This window comes from Ziziphus jujuba, chromosome 1, assembly GCF_031755915.1.
Source record: "Ziziphus jujuba cultivar Dongzao chromosome 1, ASM3175591v1".
Taxonomy (NCBI): domain Eukaryota; kingdom Viridiplantae; phylum Streptophyta; class Magnoliopsida; order Rosales; family Rhamnaceae; genus Ziziphus; species Ziziphus jujuba.
Window position 1 is genome coordinate 39,653,271 of NC_083379.1, and position 22,514 is coordinate 39,675,784.

General features: G+C 30.9%; 4 protein-coding genes and 1 long non-coding RNA gene across 8 annotated transcripts; 2 read left to right on the forward strand and 3 right to left on the reverse strand.

Annotated features, from left to right (window-relative positions):
- The first annotated feature begins 2,747 nt into the window (after positions 1–2,747).
- On the forward strand, positions 2,748–4,164 carry LOC107404270 (uncharacterized). Its single transcript, XR_001580428.4, has 2 exons — positions 2,748–3,190; positions 3,659–4,164. It is a non-coding gene; the product is annotated as an uncharacterized LOC107404270 (long non-coding RNA).
- Positions 4,165–4,473: 309 nt separating this feature from the next.
- LOC107408203 (small ribosomal subunit protein eS8) lies at positions 4,474–6,711 on the reverse strand. Its single transcript, XM_016014973.4, has 5 exons — positions 6,576–6,711; positions 6,323–6,395; positions 5,702–6,038; positions 5,218–5,396; positions 4,474–4,734 (listed from the first exon to the last, which is right to left on the reverse strand). Exons 1-5 carry the CDS (start codon positions 6,577–6,579, stop codon positions 4,659–4,661), a joined length of 669 nt encoding a protein of 222 aa, XP_015870459.1. The 5' UTR covers positions 6,580–6,711; the 3' UTR covers positions 4,474–4,658.
- Positions 6,712–6,870: 159 nt separating this feature from the next.
- Positions 6,871–10,046, forward strand: LOC107407678 (probable cytokinin riboside 5'-monophosphate phosphoribohydrolase LOGL10). Of its 4 annotated transcripts, none has more exons than XM_016014972.4 (5): positions 6,871–7,321; positions 8,754–8,882; positions 9,018–9,202; positions 9,287–9,563; positions 9,865–10,046. In XM_016014972.4, exons 1-5 carry the CDS (start codon positions 7,118–7,120, stop codon positions 9,904–9,906), a joined length of 837 nt encoding a protein of 278 aa, XP_015870458.3. In that variant the 5' UTR covers positions 6,871–7,117; the 3' UTR covers positions 9,907–10,046. The 4 variants fall into 4 exon arrangements, 3 of the variants coding, with proteins under 3 accessions (XP_015870458.3, XP_015870456.3, XP_048335353.2); XR_001580671.4 differs by having other exon boundaries at positions 6,873–7,321; positions 9,287–9,744; XM_016014970.4 differs by lacking the exon at positions 9,865–10,046 and having other exon boundaries at positions 6,873–7,321; positions 9,287–9,834.
- Positions 10,047–11,165: 1,119 nt separating this feature from the next.
- On the reverse strand, positions 11,166–12,412 carry LOC107404255 (heavy metal-associated isoprenylated plant protein 32). The gene is made up of 3 exons (XM_016011204.4): positions 12,144–12,412; positions 11,947–12,022; positions 11,166–11,830 (listed from the first exon to the last, which is right to left on the reverse strand). Exons 1-3 carry the CDS (start codon positions 12,162–12,164, stop codon positions 11,451–11,453), a joined length of 477 nt encoding a protein of 158 aa, XP_015866690.2. The 5' UTR covers positions 12,165–12,412; the 3' UTR covers positions 11,166–11,450.
- A 9,032-nt stretch (positions 12,413–21,444) lies between these two features.
- On the reverse strand, positions 21,445–21,923 carry LOC107435493 (uncharacterized). The gene is made up of 2 exons (XM_016047118.4): positions 21,896–21,923; positions 21,445–21,761 (listed from the first exon to the last, which is right to left on the reverse strand). Exons 1-2 carry the CDS (start codon positions 21,921–21,923, stop codon positions 21,445–21,447), a joined length of 345 nt encoding a protein of 114 aa, XP_015902604.4.
- Between the last annotated feature and the right edge of the window lie 591 nt (positions 21,924–22,514).

Consider the following 22,514-nt stretch of genomic DNA (forward strand, 5'->3'; position numbering starts at 1 on the left):
AAAAAAAATTACACAAGAATTAAAAAATAAAAAAGAAAATAATAAAAAAATTTTAAAAATTAGGAAATCAAAACCAACGCTACTGGGATGTAATAGCGTTGACTTTGGTCCCTTAATTTTTATTTTTTTTTCAATTTTGTAATTTTCAATTGGTCTTCAATTTTTTTTGTTAAGTTTGAATTTTATTATTTTAAATGATATTGCAAAAATATAAAAAAAAATTACAAAAAAATTTAAAAAAATGAAAATAAAAAAGAAAATAGTAAAAAATTGTGGGACCAAAGTCAACGCTGCTGAGATGTAATAGCGTTGGCTTTATTATCTTTTTAATTTTGTAATTTTCAATTGGTTTTTAATTTTTTTTTGTTAAATTTATATTTTATTATTTTAAATGATACTTATAAAAATATAAAAAAGTTATAAAGGAATCAAAAAAATAACAAAAAAATTTAAAAATTAAAGGACCAAAGCCAACACTGCTAGAATGTAATAGCATTGGCTTTGGTCCCCCAATTTTTTTTTTTTTATTATTATCTTTTCAATTTTGTAATTTTCAATTAGTCCTCAATTTGTTTTTTTTTTTTTGTTAAGTTTGAATTTTATTATTTTAAATGATGCTTACAAAAATATAAAAAAAAAATTATAAAGGAATTAAAAAAAAATAAAAAAGAAAATAACAAAAAAATTTAAAAGTTGAGGGACCAAAGCTAATGCTGCTGGAATGTAATACCGCTGGCTTTGGTCCCCCAATTTTTTTTTTTTTATTATCTTTTCAATTAGTCCTCAATTTTTTTTGTTAAATTTGAATTTTATTATTTCGAATGATACTTGCAAAAATATAAAAAAATTACAAAGGAATTAAAAAAAAAAAATCCAGAACTCTACGTCCTCAAACCTCCTTCTTTCCAATATTCAATTCAAGCCACAACAGCATCATTTCAATTCTTGTTTTCTGAAACCCCACCATTCTAACTCCTCTATGATCACCTGCTCATCCCTCACAGCTCAATCGAAACTCTCCAAGTAGGAACTCCTCAGCCTCATATCCGATCAAGATCGGGGACTCAAGACTCAAAAGAACCCAATCAAACGAGACTCAATTATCAAGACCATAGGCTCCTTTTCTACTCTGTGCAATGATACAGTCACCACCGAGACTTCACTCTCAGTCACGTCAAGACTATTCTGGACCACCAAGAAAGAGCAGCCCTTAATCTGGAGGAAAATGCCCACTTGTTTGGTACCTAAGCTGGTGACGTTTGTAGGTTATCGATGTCATTGTTTTTTCTTTTTTCTTTTTTTTTTTTTTTTTTTTGATTTTTTGTTCACACTTAAAAAAAAAAGGCTCAAAAAAAAAAAAAACAATGGTTTACAAATACTAACTTTTAACCGAAGCTCTAAATGGATTTTGGATTGTCACGAAGAAGGCCCGGACGGTGGAAGCAACAGAAAAATTTATGGGGCTGGAACAGTGGATTTTATTTAGGAATTTTGAAACGGTGAGAGATTGAGGATTTTATTTAGGAATTTTAAAATGGTAAAGGCTGTGTACAACAGTACTGCTAGCGGGAAAGAAAATAATATTTTGAAGTGGGAAGGTTGAAGGAAATTTTTTTGAAATTGCAATCTTCTCACGTGTGACAGAAAAATATCTAAATCATTCACTGGATAAGTTGAAATCTAACAGCTGGTCATTTTTTCACATTTTTGAACAGCACCATTTTCGTCAGATCGGTCCTGACCATAAAAGGATTCTATGTATATATATCTAACTTTGGTTACATAAATGTGCATTCCAATTAATAAATATAATAATCTTGAACCTTGCATTTTGGTGGAAAACTAGGAATTTTTTTATGTTATAATTTTTTTGTTTTGGTTCAAAGGGTCTAAAAACCATGACAAAACTCTGTATGCATGCACCTGATAATCATTAATCACTTCGTTACTAGATGAGTGAAGCATCACGTCCACCAAACTTGGGACGCAAGGAAGCTGAAGACACAAAACCACAAAGTGTATCAAAAGGAAGGAAAACAAAAACAAATAAACAGATTAATTGGAAACCAGCTTTCTAAAATATACTTCCGAACTTATATAATCTTTCTTCATCCAGTTAGAATACTTAAGAACCTTCAAATACTACAGAAAAGTTCTTCAGCAGCATGCACACTGATCCATTTGCTAAAGAACTTGAGAAACCAGATGGAAATGCCAAAGTCGACGTGTTACTTGCGTCACTTACTTTTGTATAAAGGCATGCCATAGGTTTTGTAATGAGTTCTATTTCAGGCACAGCTATGATGATAATTACTTCAAGGTAAAATTCTAGTCCTGTCATCTTGTTCTTGTTCCATGACCTTAGAAGTATTTAAAAAGAAAAGAGAATTGGGTTCAACTGTCAATGGTAACAAACAGAATCAATTTAATGTGGATAAACGGAGGATAATTAGTTTAGATCATAGTGCTCTAAGCTCAATATAGTTTTTGCATTTCACTAAACCATGCAATGTAAATTAATTAGAAGTTTGTCATTGCAAAGTGATTGACAGTTTATATATAATTTACTCGAACAAGTAAATGGTTTAAATCATATCTATGTAAAAATAACTCTATCTAATAATTAAAAAAAAAAAATTACATGGATCCGAAATTTTATGGTTCTTAAATATAAAAGTATATGAAATCCGCGTATGGATCCACCTAACATGATTTTTTTTTTTTTTTTTTTTGGCTGTTGTCTCGGGACATAAAATCTAAGAGGCCATCCAATATTTGCTCCATTTCACCCAAAAAAAAAAGGGGTAATATTTTCAAACGTGTACTTTAGTGGGTCCTACCGTCTGTTTCCGTGAAGGTGATTATAAAAATGGAGGGGGTGCCGTAGTTGCCTTTCATCAGTGATCTCATCGTCTCTCATCGGCTATTACTCTGTTTTCTCTGATCCCAAAAATCTGCAATTCGGATTGAATAAGAGTGGTATTGGGTATTTCAATTATACGATAATTGGATCGACCCTCGAAAATTTTTAATTCAGATCGTCTGGAACTGAAATTGCTTTTTGAATACGGTTATATATTATATTAATACCCATCTTTTTTCCCACCACTAAAACCCCACCCCACTTGGCTTTTTGGGAGTTTTCGTTCCTCCCCCCCAACAAAAAAAAAAAGCGCATAGCTCTCTTCAGGTATGGATCCTAAATTCTGTTTTACTATTTGTAACTATAGACATCTACAGGCCTGGTGCATGATTAATAATAATAAAATTGCCTGCTATATGTTCGATAAAATGCCACTTAAAAGGCTCTTCTTCCTTTCTCACATTTTGTTGCACATAAGTTCCTTCTTCCGAGTGATGATACTTGATTGTAATATTTTTGAGGCGGTTAATCAGCTCTTAGAGAGGCCAATCACCATGTATTGTGTTATCTTTTGCTATTTTATTCTAATGAAATTACACGGTTGCAATACATATTTGGTTGGTTAAAGAATTGATGAATCATATCTTTTCTTTTTTTTGGGTATATATTTGATGAATTAAATCTTCATTGTTCCTTGTTTACCATGTTGTATTTAGATAATTTTATGTGGGTATTCATGGAATGATGGTTATGTGAAAGACTAATGCAGTTTTGTTTTATTTTTTGAGCGTAAAGAAAACATGGTGCTGTGTTATCCCTCTACACCACAGAAGTTGGCCATGACAGTAGGATGCTTCATCTCTGGTGCTGCCCTCTTTGCCATTGGTGTTCATCTCTCCTATCTCAACGTTGCCCCTCAACAAGCACGAACCAAAGCTCGAAATGATTTTGTTAAAGAGCGGATTAGAAAGAAATATGGCAAACTTTAGAACTTGCTCCTCTATGGACATAATGTTCACATTACATTCTCACTTTGCTTTTGAATGAATTCTTTTCACACGAACAATCTCTCACAATTGATATTTGAAAGAATTCTTTATACAACCTCCCTCTCCTCTAGATGAGCTAATGTTTCTTCCAAGTGTCATCTTCTCCGAGAAGGATTTGTGTATCGTGAAGTTGCATCCTAGGCTTTTAGAGTTGAAGAACCATTGCAACTTCAGTCTTTTAATTTACTTCCCTTATAATTTGGACGGGATTTTCCACTCATATTAAATAGCAATAATCATTTTTGTTTGTTCTATTTATTTGTTAATGTTTTCCAACGAAATGACATACTAAAAAATACACAGTTTTATGTCACAATTACGGACTAAGACATGGCTGTACAAGAACGACAATCCAATTTTACATGATTGTTACATGCAACTCTACATTATCAACCGAACTTTCCAAGACCACCACGCCTCTTGTAAGGATGCAAAGGGTATTTTATGTTAACCGGATTGTTAAATCAATTTTCAAAACATAGTAGGCGTGCTTTCGGTTGCATCACTTTCCAAAACCACCAGGAACATACAAATTCAGGCACAAGTGTTTAAAAACTCCCATCAAAAACAGAATAACCATTTCTCAAAAAGAAATAGTAACTGAAAATATGCTACTTCAAAATTCAACAATAACACAATGAAAGTTTGTTTCAAGTAAACTGATCTTCAACAAATTCATATCAGTACCTTCCAACATTTGAAAGGATAAAAGTAAAAAAATCTCAAGATGAATAAGTAACAAAATTTTAGGCAGCTCCCTTCCCCTTCTTACGTTGGAGCTTCTTCATGTAGAACTCAAGCTCTTTTCCCTCCAAGATATACCTGCCAAAAGTATGTAAACACAAGCAGGTCATATTGTATGACTGAAACAACTAAGCAACAAAATTTGCTACGGGTTACCACTCCCCTTCAGAAGTTGATTGATATGCAAAAACTTATACAGAATCTGAAACATTATCACCACAAATTCAAACTTTTTCCCTATAGACATTCTAAAATCAAGGATTAACTAGCTATAACTTGTAAGTTAGAAAACCATATTCTTAAGAAGCATGCTTTCTCAATTTCTGTACATAATTAATAATAATGAAGCACAGTCTTAGTTAGATCTCGAAGAAAGAAAGTGACAAAACCATCAGCACAAAATTCAAACTTTTTTCCCTATACACATTCTAAATCAAGGATTACCAAGCTATAACTGATACGTTAAAAATCCATATTCTTAAGAAGCATGCTTTATCAACTTCTGAACCTAATTAATAATAATGAAGCGGTCTTAGATCTCAGTGAATGAAAATGACATACCCATCAGCACGACCACACTGACCAGGTCGTGATGAGATGCAAGCCAATAGACGACCGCTGCCAAATTGCTCTTCAATATGTGGGTCAAGTACCCGATTTTGTTGACGCTTCTCCAGCTTCCTCACAACATGGTTACTTTTTTTCACCTCCTCAGTGGCAGGAGCAGTGGCATCACCTTCCTGTCAACCAACACGGTCAAACCTTGTAAGAGGAAACATAACCATAAAGCTGTATCTCATTTGTAAGATCCAATTTTACTCTCCAGTCCACATAATCAACAATGAAAATTGCATTTTCCTCATCGAATGGTTTAACATATAAAAACTTTTCCAAATAACATACCTTTAGCGCGAGTCCGACCTCTGCGCAAATACATTCTACATTGGAGGATAAAACCAAGCCAAAAGAAAAAGATACATATATATACATATATACATATATATATATACACACACACACACACACACACAAACTAGGTCCCTACCTCTCCTTCTTTCTTGGCAGCAGCAGCAGCAGTCTTCTTCTTGCGTCCGATATCAACACCATAGTGCTGGAGATACCACTGCTTGAAAGGTGCAGCATCAACCTGGACGATGGCACTCTTCACCAAAGTTTGAGTACGGACCAGCTCGTTGTTGGATGCATTGTAGACCACATCAAGAATACGAGTCTTACGGGTCACAGCCTCGCTTCCCCAGGAGTAGTTTCCAGTGTCAAGCCTCAAAGCACGCCACTTCACATTACCACCTCTAACCCTAACCCTTCTCACTGTCTTGTTGCTTGACAATTTCGTGTTTGCTGGTTGCCTTCCAAGCTCGTACCTTTACAAAAACAAAATGAGCAACTTAGCAACTAAGTATACCAAGTTCGACTCGGTTTGTCTACCCAAAAAAAAAAAAAAAAAAATTAACAGAAAGATCCAAGTACAAAGCTAAACCACTAAAATTCAAAAACATTTTCTAGCCTCTAAATTTTCTCACCCACCACAGGGAGATAAAAAATAAAAAAAAATAAAAATAAAAATAAAAAACCCTGAAAAATGCCCCAAATACAAAGGAAAAAAAAACCAATAAATGAGAATTTTTAAGGGAATAGAGGGAGTTACTTTCTCTTCTTCCTCCAAGCCTTCTTCTTGCCACCAGTGGCACGCCTCTTATGCATGGAATCCCGAGAAATACCTATCAAACCAAGCAAACACTCAAGATTAGCGTAATGAAAACCAGTAAAAACTATCTAATTAGGAAGATAGTGCTTCAACTAAAGCAAATTCAGAGATACCCATCGCCAAAAAGATATTTGAGAACGAAAAATCAAAACTTTCCGAAGAGAATGAGAAAACAGTTAGAATAGACGAATACCCATTTTGGAACTCTAGGCTTAACTCTCCCAAGGGCTGCAAATCTCGGCAGACGATGCTAAGTTTTTGAGAGAGACAGTGATGAGAGGCGAGCTAGGATTTATTCCAAACCCTAGTTATCGAAAGTACCATCTTGCCCCTGATTTAAGATTTATTTGGGCCGACTTGCTCTCCAGAGCCCAAAACGAGGCTTGATATTGGGCCCATTTGGACCTTATGGCCCAGATTAATGGTAAATCTGTCAAGCCCATAGCCATCGATTTTGTCCACAAGGACGAGAATATCCCTGATTTGGTTAGAAATTCTCTTCTCCTTGCCACCATAGAGAGAAGCGTTGCTCCTTTAGGCAAATTATGGAAGCAAGTTGACCCAAATGGAACCCTATTCGCCATCTCTCCATCTCGTCAAAATCTGCAATCTTCAGTGCTCAACTTGTTTTCATCTTCTATAACTCTCTGCATTGCGTTCGAAAAATCACAATCAGATTTTTCTTCCAAGTCTATCCAATAGAGCTGTTTTGGACACCTTTGGAGGATTTGGGAAATGGGGTTTTCAATGTTGGCTTCACTGGGTTCTCATGTATTAGCTAGAAATTCTTGTGAAGGGATTGTAAAGTTTCAATATTTGCCTGCAATGGAGAGACATAACGTTAGCTTCAAAATTTCGAAGTTCAGGTGTCACTCGGGAAGAATTGTTTCAAGCAAGCATGATCCAATTGATCTTGAAGAAAGAGCAAGCCCAAGTGAGGTAGACCCAGTTTGGCATTTTATTCTTTTTATTGGTTTTTTTTTTTTTTTTTTTTTTTTTTTTTTTTTGTGTGTGTGTGTGTGTGTGTGTGTGTGTGCGCGTGTGTTGTTCAAATTTTTGTGTATGTTTATTTCGTTTGTTATTTTGTCATGCTGTATTTCTGTATTTTACTCTGCGAATATACATTTGCTGGGTTATCTTTACTAACTTTCTAATTCCCCTCAAGCTTTGTAATGTATTCATAGTTTCCCCGCGTTCTGTTTCTTTATTACTTTATTTGTAATGACTTCATAGTCGTGATCTTCTTGTCAAATTTTTTTTTTTTTTTAAATGGAATAGTGAGGTTGAAAAGTTATCCGAAATGCGTTTTATGGTTTTATCATCATCATAATAATTGTTCTTGGACCAATTAATTTAATGATCATTTGAACTGCATTTGGTTTACTAAATCCTGGGTGTTTTATAGTTGGACGTTAACACAGTTTCTAGAGGTTTAAGCATTATAATTGATCATTCGTAGCATCAGGAGAATAAAACAAACATTGGACATGTTGTAGAACAAACATTTTTGTCTCCACAGCGAGGACCTCAAATATATGTGGCAACTTGAGGCTGAGATATCTGTATGATGTTAGCTCTATGAGAGTGAGTGATGCCACGCTTTAACACCAAGCTAACAGCTCAGGCTACTTATTAGAAGCCTTGACTGACACTAATATACAGTGTTTTGGTATGAAAACTATTAGTTAGTGCTCAAGCAACCTGGATTTCATTTCTACTTAACACAATACAATATTTGTCTAGTGTTTGAATTGTAAATGAGTAGATGTAATTTTTGAAATATGAGCACATGCTGCTCTTTATAACCAATTTTTCTTTGAAAGAAAGGCCTATATACATTACATACATATACATATGTCAATGATCTTCAAATTTTCTATACTAATTAAAACATCCCTCAACTGGATTGCATACCTTGATTTGAAATTCTTGTGAAAAGATTCTGAAGTTTCAGTATTTCCCCGCAATGAAGAGGCATAAAATTAGTTTCAAGCTTTCAAAAGGTAGGCTTTTTTCGAGCAAGCTTGCTTTAACTGAACTTGAAGAAAGAACAAGCCCAAATGTGGTAGATGCAGGTTGCCTGAGAATGAGGATCCAGATGTCTGTCTGGAACATGTCCCTCAATGTATCCTATTAAACTAGTCCTACATGTTGATTCTTTTGCCTCACAATTTCATAGCGAATTGTGTCGCTAATAGTTGTTTATTAACCAAGAGTTTTACCAACCTTTTATGCTTTATTTCTGGAGCAAACAGGAAAGCTTTACTTTATTTACTTTGTAGTTCTGTTATGCTAGACTTTTACAATGCTGGAAATATTTGACAATACCATTAAAGAGCTCATATGTAAATTTGGTGTTCATGTTTGAAAGGTTAGAAAAGAAATGGAACAGTGTTATGAACTCATACACAGACTTGGGAGAGGAGTCATTTATTTGGGTTCATCAAGGATGGGACCAACTCATTCCCATTACTTGCAAGCACTAGAGTTGGGCAGAGAGGTGAGTCATTTGTTTCAGCTTTTTTCTTGCTAATTCATATTCATACAAGAATCCTGGCTGTGCACAAATACAAATTACATTATCAAAGTTTGATTATTAAATGAGTAATGAGTGAAACTTTCAAATTTCAAGCAGATTGCAAACCTTTTGGACTGTACTTCATGGTCAGGGGCTGGTCCTGGACTAATGGATGCCGCTACTAAAGGTGCTTTACAAGCAGGAAAACCAGTTGGTGGGTTTAAGATTGGTAGAGAAGCTGGAGAATGGACAGCATCAAATTTTCATCCATATCTACCTTTGGAAGTATATTTTACATGCAGGTAATATATTGCCAACTATAAGAAAATTTACAAAAACAGCATTTAAGGGACTCTTGAGTTGCTCTAGATGCTCCAAAAATGCAGGTTTTTCTCTGCTAGGAAGCACGGATTGGTAGATGCTGTGGTGAGAAACTGTAGTTCTGATAGGACTGCTGTTGTTGCGCTTCCTGGTGGGATTGGAACTCTGGACGAGTTGTTTGAGATATTAGCATTAATTCAACTGGAGAGAATTGGGTCACAGCTTCAAGTTCCAGTCTTGTTGATGAACTATGATTCATTCTATTCAAAGCTGCTAGACTTTCTTGATGATTGTGAGAACTGGGGTACAGTCTCCAAAGGAGAAGTTGCATCTCTATGGAAGGTTTGTGATAGTAACTTAGAGGCTTTAGCTTATTTGGCAGAATTTTACGGTCTGCCTCTTAGTGAAAAAAGCAGGCAAGAAACTGAGTCGCGAAGCGCACATTAAACTGACTTTTGGATGAATAATTTGACTTTGTGAGCTGGTTGCCGAGAAATTCTTCTCCTACCTGATGTAAATTAATGTATAACATGATTTCTGCTGCATAAACTACACATTTTCTTTAAAAAGAAGTTAAAGTTGATTATAGCAAAATGATCTTATATTGGATTCATTATTCCTGATGGAACGTGTTATATTGTAGGAAAAGACAATGCCCTTAAACTCTTCAAGGACCAAGGTGTAGTAGTATTATGTAGCCGATTCATATTTCATCTCTTTGTGGACGATTATTTCAGCAATTGATTTGTATGTGGAATAATGATGCTGAAAAGGTATCTGAAACAAAAGCGAGCTTTGGAATAATAATGTATTCATAGCAAATCAGTAACCGAGTAGGAAAATATAGTGCAAACGAAGAATCACAACATGTAAGAAAGGTAAGGTTGTTTCTAAAAACAGGAACAATTTGATTGCTGCGCAGTAAAAGAAAAGGAAAATAAAATACTATTTTATGTGGAATAATATTTTTATTTGGTCTCAATGGGGATTATAGTCATTCTTGGTACGTACTTCTATCCATATTTGTAAAACCGCATTACAGACTAATCTCTCCATTAGTAGTGTCAGTTCAAATTTGCATATACAGTATGTAGTTCAAATTTGCACATACAATAGATGTTTATATAATATATATATATATATATATATATATATATATAAATTAGAAGAAGGATTTCAGCACTAGATCTTAAACCCTAGACTGTTCCAAGGTGACTAACATAAGTCACCAATATCTCCAAATCTCTCCCAAATAATAAGGAATCTATATTTATTTGTTTTTATACAAAATCAATACAAATTTAAATAAAAAAAACTAATATCTAATACAAATAAACAAAATATAACCTACTATCAGTACAGATATTTCTTTCCTTTTTGAACACTTTTCTTTTTTCTTTTTTTCTTTTTTTTTTTTCTTTTTTTTTTGAAAAGAAAAATAAATAAAACCATGGAAATTTTTATTCTTCATTGATTGAGACTTTATTGTTATTATTTATTTTTAGCCTGCAATCCATTGATTAAGACAGGTATTCAATTTTACAAATTTTATTTATAAAAAATAAAAAAATTAAAAAAAATAAAAAAGAAAAAAAATGTAAGAATTATTTTACTCTTCGGTTTTCCATTTCCTTGTAGAATCAAACTATAAAAGTTCCAAATATACGTAGCCTATAGTTTTCAATTTCAATTGTCGATTTGTCAATTATGATTTATAATGGTAATAAGTTTTTTTTTTTTTTTTTTTTTTTTTTAAGATCTGGTCATTATGGTTACCTTAAGGAAAATGATATCATACAAAAACACGATCACGTTGTTATTTGGCAATAAATTATATCAAGCTAAAAATCTCAACAAGAACCGATAAAAAGAAAATGAGACTTATAAATAACAAATAAATATCCAAAAAAAAAAGTTTATCATAATTAAATACACTTCCACACATTAATTACTAGATAATTCAACTCCAAAACGTCTCCCTCAATGCAAACGTTAATTTCTCCAAAACGTCTCCCTCAATACAAACGTTAATTTCTCCTTTAAAACATGGAGAAATTCAAGCATAAAGTCTTAATTATACTTCTCTCCTTATAAAATATGGAGGAAAAAATAGTATTCAGTATACTAGGCATCATATAACAATACATATAATTATAATATATATATATATATATAGTTCATATATAGAAATACCGTAAGATAAATGATTAGCTTTCATCACCATCATCATCACATAATGGAGCACTGCGCATCTGGATTATAGAAAGGGCTAATGTCCATTGGAGGTGGTGGCTGAGGAAAACCCTGAACAGGAGGAGCAGTTGGCTCATAGTATGAGTAATGATGAGATTGAGGATGGCAATGCTCCATTAATGGAGCTCCATAGAAATTTTGATGATACCCATTTCCATATAAATATGGGTCTTGATAATAACCATAACCAATTTGCCCTCCTCTTGCTGATGCATATTGATGATGTTTTCCAGAATAAACCCTCAGCAATTCAGCATGTTTCCCTGCTTTTGCCAGCATCTTCAGTAGACTGTCTGGGTTGATTTTTCCACGAACATATGCTATTCCCGCTTGAGTATCAATGCTGTAAGATACTCCTAGACAAATTTTAATAAATATGAAAAGAAAATTAATTAAATCTGCAAAAAGAAATATTTGTATATTAATAAAAACATGAATTGAAACTGCGAAAAAGAATGAGAAATATACATACCCTTTACACTCTTTAGCACTTTTGTCATAGTCTTGTGCCATCCAGTTGCTTTGGTATCAAGTTTCAGTTCACAACTCTGCCAAAAAAAAAAAAAAAAAAAATCATGACCCAGAAATTATAAGAATATGCTGCACAAAAAGAAATTAAAAAAAATGAACAAAGAAGATAGATGAGACATATATATGTTGTGGACTAACCATATAGCCGGTGAAATCCATTGAAAAATACAAAGAGATTATTTTTTCTGTTTCTTTGACTAAATGTTTGGTTATTGGAAGGCTAATTTTGTTGCTAACTTGCTTTTGTGATGTTATTAGAAATGGTGGAAAAGGATTTTGTTGTGCCTCTGCTTTTTTTGGTAGCAGAAACCAAAATGGTTACTAAAAGAATGACCGTTTCTTGGGAAAAAATGGATTTGAATGCAAGAGAGAATTATTGTGTTTAATTTTCAAAGTTTTGGTATTGATACAAGAGTAGAGGGCGGGTGATTATATAGAAGAATTGGGCCGGTCATTTTAATCACTTTTGGATTGGATTTGATTGAGGATGGTTGATTGGCTTTGAATATGAAATGGAAAAATAACTAAAAGAACGTATCAACCATAATCAAACGGTTAAGGTAAGCGGTTTTATATTCTTGTGATTTTTTTTTCCTCGCTTTAACATGTTGAAAGGAAGTTCTAGTCTCTGTTTGGCAGGATTTTTTTTTTTTTTTTTTAAGTTTTATTGAAATACTAAAAGCTCTTTTATCCAAAAAATAAAAATGTTGGACAAAACTCAATAAGTATTTGTTAACCAAAAAATAAATTTTTTTAAACTGTTTTAGAAAGTCCGAATTTTGAGTTTCTCTTAAAAAGTTCTGTTTTTTTTTTTTTTTTACCTTATATGAAAATTTAATGAACATTTAATACAGTTTAATGAGCATTTAATGCAGTTTTTTTATTTACAACCAAATACTTATTAACTTTTTAACAAAAAAAAAATTTCAAAAAAATATATTATACAAAACTCTACAGATTAAAGTTTTATTTTCATCAGCTATACCGACGGATCCTATAAATTTTGTCTTCATCATTGGAATACTATTTGAATTTATTTATTTATTTATTTTTTTTTTTTAGTGGAGGATACTAGGAATCTGAGCGACCCGAGATGATCATTTTTTTTTTCTCCTTTATATGCTATTATTTTTGGAGTATGATATCTTTTGGTATATTAGGATAAAATTCAAAAAAGGTCTATACGAAAAATTAATGTGCTGAAAAGCCAACACCCACTTTATTGGTAGTGAATACATTACAAAAGTTATATATCACTGATTTAATTTAATTGTGAATAATGAATTGAGTTTTGCCGAATTATAAGCACAAGCTACCGTTTATATACCAGATTTGCTTTGTTACGAAAAAAAACCTTGATATATATAAAATCAAAAAAAAAAAAAAAAGACTATATATAGGAGAAATTTATAAATAGATTTTTATATATGCCATTGATCTTCAAATCTTCCATATCACTAGTCAGATGAATAATAAATATTCTGGGTTTTTTAATTTTTAATTTTTATTTTGTCCGCATATTAATTAAGTTGAGTTCAAATTTTGCAAATCACCAATTGATTGTATCCTATATACTCTTCCTTCCATAGAAATAGTTAAGGTTGATGTTGATCAAATTCAAGGGACATATAGAAATATCACCATAGTAACCCTCTTTAGCTTACCACCTCTATTTTTTATTTTTATTTTTTTGAGATTTTAGTTGATAATAACCACTAATGATAATTTTTAAATTCTCAATTTGGTGATGAAATTATAACAATTGAAACATCCTTGTTGACAATAACCAATTCTCTATTTAGTGATGAAAACCCCTGTTCCTAATGTTAAAAAGGCTTGCATCTCTATTAGTATTGATTTCTATCTTTTATCTTTTTTTCTTTTATATTGTATATAAAAAGGCTTTCCATACATATAATTGCCATACATAAAAATAACCTTTTGCTAAACTTTGATTTCTATCATTTGTATAAGTAGCATTTTAATATATTTAAAATTTTTAATACCAAAAAAACCATGTTACGTATATGTAATGGACAATATATATATATATATATATATCAACTATGTAATGTGTTATAGTGAATATTTAGAATTAAATCCAAGCATAAAATAAAGAAAATGTAATATATTATATTTTTTAAAAAATATATAATATTATATAACATGAATCTTCAGTTACTTTTATCTTATAAAAATTGGAATATCCCGCAAATTTTGGTTATTTTTGTTCAATTACTTATTTAAAAAATTATTAATTAAGGACCCGCTCCGTTAAGTAAGAATCTTAATTAATTACAACCTTTACTACGACCTTTATTACTGCAACCCATGTGGACAACTTATAGAGTGCCAAATATTAAAATAAAAGGACGAACAATACTTCTTCACACTGATTTATAAGCAATAATATTCGCCTATTATTAATTTTTATAAATATTATATATTTTAATTACAATTATTTATTTATAAAAAAATTATTGAATTTATAATAATAATAAAAATATATTGTATACATTTATGTTGAAAGTACTTTTATAATTATATTCCCAAACACTCAATTTAACATTGACATAAAATTTATATTGCCAAACACTCAATTTAATATTGACACAAAATATTTTTTAAATTAATAATCAAACCGTAATTAACTTTTTAGTAAAAGTTTTTTATTTTTTTTAAAAAGATTTGTTATAAAAAGTTTTGCAAACAAAATCTTAATAACTAAATATAAACCAATAATATAATAGCATTTGTCATACTAAAATGTTTTTTTTGGTATCTTTAGACTTTTATTAAAATGTTCACTTAGTTTACAAAATAATATAGTAAAGCAATCTATAACGGATAATTTTTTTATTTACTTATGCATTGTGTGTGTGTCACACACACGCACACATATGCACAATTAGACTAAAATTAAATATTTAATAATAGGATTAATGTTAGAATTTTCTTTTTCAATATTTAAATGTATTAAAATTGTATTTATTAATAAAAAGAGTGCAAAAAAAAATCAATAATTATTTGTAAATAGGTTTTTAGGATGTAATTAAATTCATATTAATTTTTAATTTTAAATCTTAAACTAAAAGGCATGATTATCAAGCTATCTTGATATAAGCCTAACACTATATATATAGATATATATATATAAGTTATATTAATATTTTTAGTAACGCTATTATTGTCAAAATAGTTATTAAATTTATTTCGTAAATAATGTAGAGAATGTTGTGATAATATTTAAATTTAAAAACAAATCAAATTAAAAGAGAAGAGAGAGAACACTCCAAAGAAAGAAAAAATAGAAGAGAAAACAAGTACTATACTATATTGTTCTATTATTTCTCAATTGAAGATCCATAACATATTTAAAAACTCGGAGGCAAGCAAAAGCAATGAGAAAAACTTAAACATTAAATAGGGACCTAAATCAAAATAAGCAGAAGCAGCGTTTCTTGGGGCACGTCATGATGAGATGATCACCAGCCAGGAAATTTGTACCTTAGCCAAATTCATAATTAAACTGCTGCTAGCTAGTAGTGCTAATAACTGCATCTTTTGCATAGTATGGAAACCCTACAACCAAAAATCATATAAGAAATTAAAACCTAGAGAATAACTAACCCAACGCGAAGGAGAATAGTAAAAAATGTGCTGAAAAAAATTATTAAAAAAATAAACAAATAAACCTGAAAAAACCTTGGATGGTCATTGCCTTACCGAGTCGGTGAGTGAGAACATCTAATTTCATTTTGTTGCACTCATGAAGTATGGTATTAGTACAATGCAAAATACCAGTATCATAACAAAAGGAAAGTAGAGAAAACCAAGAATTATAGCAAGAGGCAACAAAATAAACAATATGTCCATGGAATCAAACATTTTTATGTGAGATAGAGGAGAGGTAGGGTAATTTTGTTCAAATAATGATGATGGAGAACAATACTAACTAGCAAAACGCATATATATATATATATATATATATATACTGACAAAAAAAAAATTTGCCATATATATATAATGATATATATATTTATATAAAGAGAGAGAGTGAGAGGGAAACCCATAGATATATATATATATATATATATTCTCTAACCCTTTATATACGGTGCTAATTTGGTTACGAATAATTTCACAAATAAAGAATTGGAGGTCGAATAAGGAATAATTGAAATAAAATCTGACTAAAATTACCACTTCAATTAATGAGAGATCGTATTCTGCTTCAGTTTCCTGGAAATTAAATCGTCTTCACCTATATATATGCATATCTGCATGTGATTTCTCTTTTACTTTATGCGTCTTTTGAATATACATATATAGTACGTATCGAAGATTAATTTTTTTCACTTTCCATTCCTAGACCGTAAACATTAATTCAAAAATATGTTTAAATTTGACCAAAAAGATCCTCCAAAATCCAAGAACAGTCCCGCTGCATTATATCGTACCATTTGTTGAAGAAAGAGGGTCCATATACCCTATCATTATTACCTCGTGGCTTTTTGTTTTGCGTGGCCTTAACAGTGGTTTCATAGCCAGCCCTTCTGCTCTCTTTTTTTTTTTTTTTTTTTTTTTAATAACCAATTTGTGCTAATTTTCTGCCGAGGGGATGTTTTATAAAAGCTTAAATGAGATGGGAATCATATGAGAAATTAAGTCGCATGTTTTATATTTTCAGTTTTCAAAATAATTATTTTAAAAATAAAAAATAAAAAATTATTTTTATTTATTTTATAAAAATAATAGATATTTAGCCATTAGTATTTAAAAATAATTTTTAAAAATAAAAAATATTATTTTAATATTTTTTAAAATTGATAGCAGAACGAATTTATTTTTGTTTTAGAAATAATCTTCTATTTTATAAAATCAAAAAGTGTTTCAAAATCAATTGGTCAAATAGGATTCTCATAGTATAGGAAAGTAGGTTGGAAGATGATTTTTCCAAAAAAAATTATAATTTTAAAATTCTCCATTAAAATGCTTTTATGTATATTCTGTGACGGACAGTGGCATGGACGTAATTTGTGATTTCGTAATTACTTCTGTCATATTTGTAAAGAGGCCTATATGTATCAGACTACTTACTTCATAAGATTATTTTATTTTAGGGGCTTGCTGGATATAATATGACCCATTTACTTAGCAGGATAACTGATGCCGGGACTGGTTAGTCCTATTCGTTGCCAAATCTCTGTTGTCTTTTTGGGTTAATCTTTGACAATTTTAAACGTTAACATGCCCTTTCCTATCAATAATTTACCTTACCTCCTTGGACCTTGGGATGAAACCTCTTTTCACCTCGATTAACTTAATTATGACTATGTTTCTGTGTTATGAACTTCTAAGCACTGCCATGAGTTCTTTAACAGTAAATACCCATATCAATCTTAAATTTTATAAAATAGTAACGGTGAACTGAATTATATTTTAATAAAGGTTAAATACATTTTTCACCTCCAACTATTATACATTTTAAATTTTACCATTTAAACTTTAAAAAATATCACATTAGCACCTGAGCTATTATTTCGTTGTCTATTTTGGTGCAATTCTTCAATTTTTCAAATAAATTTGGCAAAATTATGCCATAAATATTTGTTAAAAATCAAATAAAATAAAATTGTTTTCCAATAGGATTACATTAGTTATGTAAAATTAATTTTATGAAATCCATCTTTCAAAATAGCATAATTAAAGTAAAGTGATAGAAAATTAAAGTTCATATGGTAATGTAATACTTTTTAAAATTTAGATGATAAATGCAAAAAGTTTAATTGTTTAGGAGGATAAAGTATATTTGATCCTTTTAGAAATTAAAAAGCAAAATAATATTAACCACAAAGTTTATGATAGTGGAATTAATACAATGCCAATTGCAAATTTGGAAATAAATTTGACATCTAACTTGCTTTTGGAAAAATTTGCAATTCCCTATCGGAGGGTCCAAATAAAAGATTATTACTATATTTAAGCAATTGCATATGTCTAAATGGCATCCCATTCTTTGAGTTAATTAGATTTCTTTGTCTTGTTTTTCTCTCAATAAAAGTTTAAAATTAATGAATATATATACATTTATTTATATATACAAAAAAACAAAAAAACAAGAAGACAAAAACAAAAATTTGATTATGGGATCGATTTGCAAAGTGCTTTTATCACTGGGTTTGAACATGTAATTTTTTCTTGACAATCCAAAAAGGTTTTGTAAAAATCATGACTCATGGAGTGTCTGAACTCTTTCCAGGTGGGTATTAATTATGCGAAGGGAGAAATGTACACCCTAAACATAATATAACATAGTTTCACTAAGAAACTCAAAATAAATCATATATGCAATTATCATTTCACATCATACAGCAATTAGTTCGCTTTTTATCAGGAACTTTGTCACCATTAACGTCCCCATGGCCATGATCATGATCATCATTACCCTGCATTTTTAGGTGGTCTCCGCTGGTGCTGGGTTGATACATGGAATCTATATGCCATAGGTCTGCATGTTGCCCTGCTTTTTCCATGATCTTTAGTAGTACATCCGACTCTACTTTACCTTCAACATATGCAAAATCTTGGACAGCATCTATGGTGTATGATACACCTAAACGACAATTATACCCCAACAAATAAACAAGAATTAATAGTCTTACTGAAGGCATTCATGAAGAACAAAAACCACCACACTTTTTTTCTTAAAAGCTTAAAATGTTAGGAATTGGACCAATTATGGCTTACTTTTGGTTGACCAAATAAATTCCCCCCACACACACACACACAACAACAACAACAACAAAATAAATAAATAAAATAAAAAACCTTGAACACTCGTCAACACTTTGATCATGGTCTTGTGCCATCCTGGAGAATTAGTGTCCAACTTCAGAACACATCTCTGTGAAATACAGTTAAAGAGAAAAAGTTAATGACTTAGTCACTTAAAATGAAAAAAGAAAAATAAAATCAAAATGAAAAAGCTGAAAACATAGAGAGAAGAAATGGGTAATTTTTATATGGCGTACCATGTATGGAGGAGTATCCCCCATTGAATCAAAATGTCAAAAACGTACCCAAGAATTAAAAACTCTAAAAATCTGTGAAAGTTTCCAAACGACTGAAAGATAGTGTTTTTAAAGTTGCAATGAAAAATAAGATAGGATTATGTGCATATACGGAAAGTGGCTCTTCTTCTCAATAAATCAACCCAGGCATTAGGATATATAATTTTTTGATTAATTAATATATACGGAAGTTTTAGATTCTACATCAAAGAATGATAACCAAGGGAAAAAAAATGTATTAACCACAATCTCATTATTTCAAGTAATCTTTTCCATCTTTGTTTGGTAAGTTGAGATAATATTTGCTTTATTTGATCCTAAAGTAGCGAGCGATATAAAAAGAATATGATATATCGCAAATAGTAACTATTTGTTTGCATATATATACTCATTAAGATTTATTTTCCACTAATTGCTCCAAAATGAATGGAAGTTGGTGAGAAGAAATACATATATTTGGTATAAAATCCGGCTCTAGCGAGAAAATTGGAGTAATTGTCAATTAGATACATATCAAAGGAGTTCACATGGCATTGCAGATATAAGGCTTTCATTCATCGGTTGGTCCACTTGATCAATTGAAATTGTGTGCAAGAAATGGCACCCAGGTCTTCAAAATTTACTTTCCAACGTTAGAAGAATCAAAACTCACCATAAATATGTAAATTTGAGTATTTATGGATATTCGTCAATTCATCTTTTTCCCCAATTTATATAATCTCAGAAACAATTGAAGGGTAAAAATTAAATGTCAGTGATGTTTACACACTTTAATTATCATATATGCATATTATATTGTCACATTTGACATCTCTTTCTCCGGCTCAACACTATTAATTTCTTCCCGCCGTAAAATTTGTTGGAATTCTACCAAAGTTGACATATCAAAGGCTAATTTTCCAATATCCTTTACGTTTTATTTTTTGTTTTATTTTTAATTTAGTTTCCCTCTTTAAAAAGATAAATAAAGCAAGAACATTAATGTTTTGTTTATTAACATTTAGAATTTTTTTTTTTCCTCTTTAAATTGGGAGTGGCCGCCTGGCCGGAGATTCCAACTACGGATTGTGGAGGTGATAGAATTGAACTATATACAAATATATTAAATTAGTGTTTGATCATGACATGCATGCCCTGTATTTGCACATGCATTGCAACTCTACAAAACTTGAATTTGCAGAACTTAAAATTTCAATTACTTATATTCAATCAGATTAGATCAAATCACTAATGTTTAGGAATGCTATTTAAATAATCAAAGGAGTCATGTTTTATACAGTTTATTATATTCTTGAACGTCTATAAAAATCATACAAGGAAAGGAATACAGAGAAGATATACAATATATGAAAATTGAAGTTCTAAAAAACTTATTTTTACAAATTTACAATACAAGAACAGGAAGCTTTTTTATTTCCAATTGCTGGCTGAGAAATCATTAGAAGCAAGCTTCTTTGATCAAGGAAGATCCTATAAACATATAACAAATATACTAAATATCAGCAAAATTACCAGCAGATCTCTCTATACCAATGAAATTCTTTAGAAAGAGATCAAAAAATGATAACGCACCGTTAAAACTTTTATTGAGTTTACTGGAGAACTCAAATCGAACTGCAGGCGAAATTGGTCCACTTCTGCATTAGTACCTAAGGTAAATCAGTCACAACAATGGCAATGAAAGTATAAATATCTTAACTAAGACTATATACAATATATATGTATATATATATACACACACACATTACAAATTTTGTTGCTGACCCCCCGATCAATAGTGTTAGCTACCAAACCATGAGCGATCTAGATGAAAGTGCAAAAGTTAAGATACCAGCACTATGCAAATATGAACTCACTAATCAAGGCAGAGTACTAAAAGTTAAATGAATATCTCAGTTACGAAAATGTATATAAAAGATCTTCCAATTTCTAGCATTCAAACCAAATTCAACAGTTTCAAGTAAAAGTAATATTCAAACGCTATAAAATGTAAAGGACTCCATATATTTATGACTAATTGTCCAAACAGTCCAGCAAATACAAGAATTAAGAAACCCCACAAACTTAAGTTTTTACCTTGATCCTCTCTTATCATCTATGTGTATAACACTAGCATGTATATATATATATATACATATGTATGTATATATATATATATATATATATCAAAAACATTCAAAAATCTCTAATTCCAAAATAAAAAATGTCTTCTTATGCAACTCCATTTCATGTCCATAAATAGCTAGCTAGCATCCAATTCCAAAAATCGATGGATACTATTAAGCATCTATGTGTATATATATATATATATATATAAGAGGGTCTTCTTAATTATAAGAACCCCTTATTAATCAGGGCAATAATCTTCAATAGTGGTAATTGTGGTGTGGATAAGAGTAAGAGCCATGATGAGGATAGTAATGGGCCATAGAAGGATTGTAGGAATAGTTTCCATGTTGATTGTGAGCAATATCCCAATAGTAAGGATCTGATCCCTTATATGAAGTATGTCTAGGATCTTCATAATAACCATTGCCATAAGTATACTGATCTCCTCCAGTCTTGACCCAGCAGAGTTCAGCTTCTTTCCCCGCATTCACCAGCCTCCTCAACAGTTTTTGAGGGTCTACTTTCCCTGAAACGTATGCTATTCCTTCTTCTGCATCTATGCTATATGTTGCTCCTAAACAATGATTAATTTACATCCAAAACCACATTAATTACATCAATTTCATCATTCAAAGGAAAAAGAACAGAAATTGATTAACATGGTAGTTCAAATGATCTGCACTTTTTAAAGGGTTTAAATCATAATACCTCCGATTTTTTTCAGCACTTTCGTCATGGTCTTCTGCCATCCACTTGATTTGGTATCCAATTTGAATGCACAAGTCTGGAAAAAGTATAATCATCGAGAAATATGTAACAAAATCAAATGCATGCATACAAGAGAATAACAAACAGACTAAAAGGTGTAATAAATGCACAAGTGAATGATAATTTCATATATATATGTATATATTGTTAGTATTCTAACCATGTAAGAATTCGAGCTCATTGTGCAAAATAGGTGAATATAACTTCACAAAGCTAGGCTAGTTAATCTAAAATAAAGCTAGTATTTTCTCCTAGCGGTGAAGAGTTTGTGTTGGCCAAAGAAACAGAGGAGACAATTTGCTTTTTATTTTATTTATTTTTGGGTAATAAGGAGACAATTTGCTTGTTAGGCTAAAAGGGTGTCTTGTCTGATGTTTGGTATTTTATAGAGTTTTATGAACGCTTTAATTATTATTATTACTAATACTATTATGGTATTTTAGGGTTTATTTAGTATTGCAATAGGTCATTTCGTTGAAATGGTAAACAAACGTTAAAAGCGTATTGATTTTAATAATAATAGACCATTAAAGATGGAATCTAAAAAGGCAAATAAAGA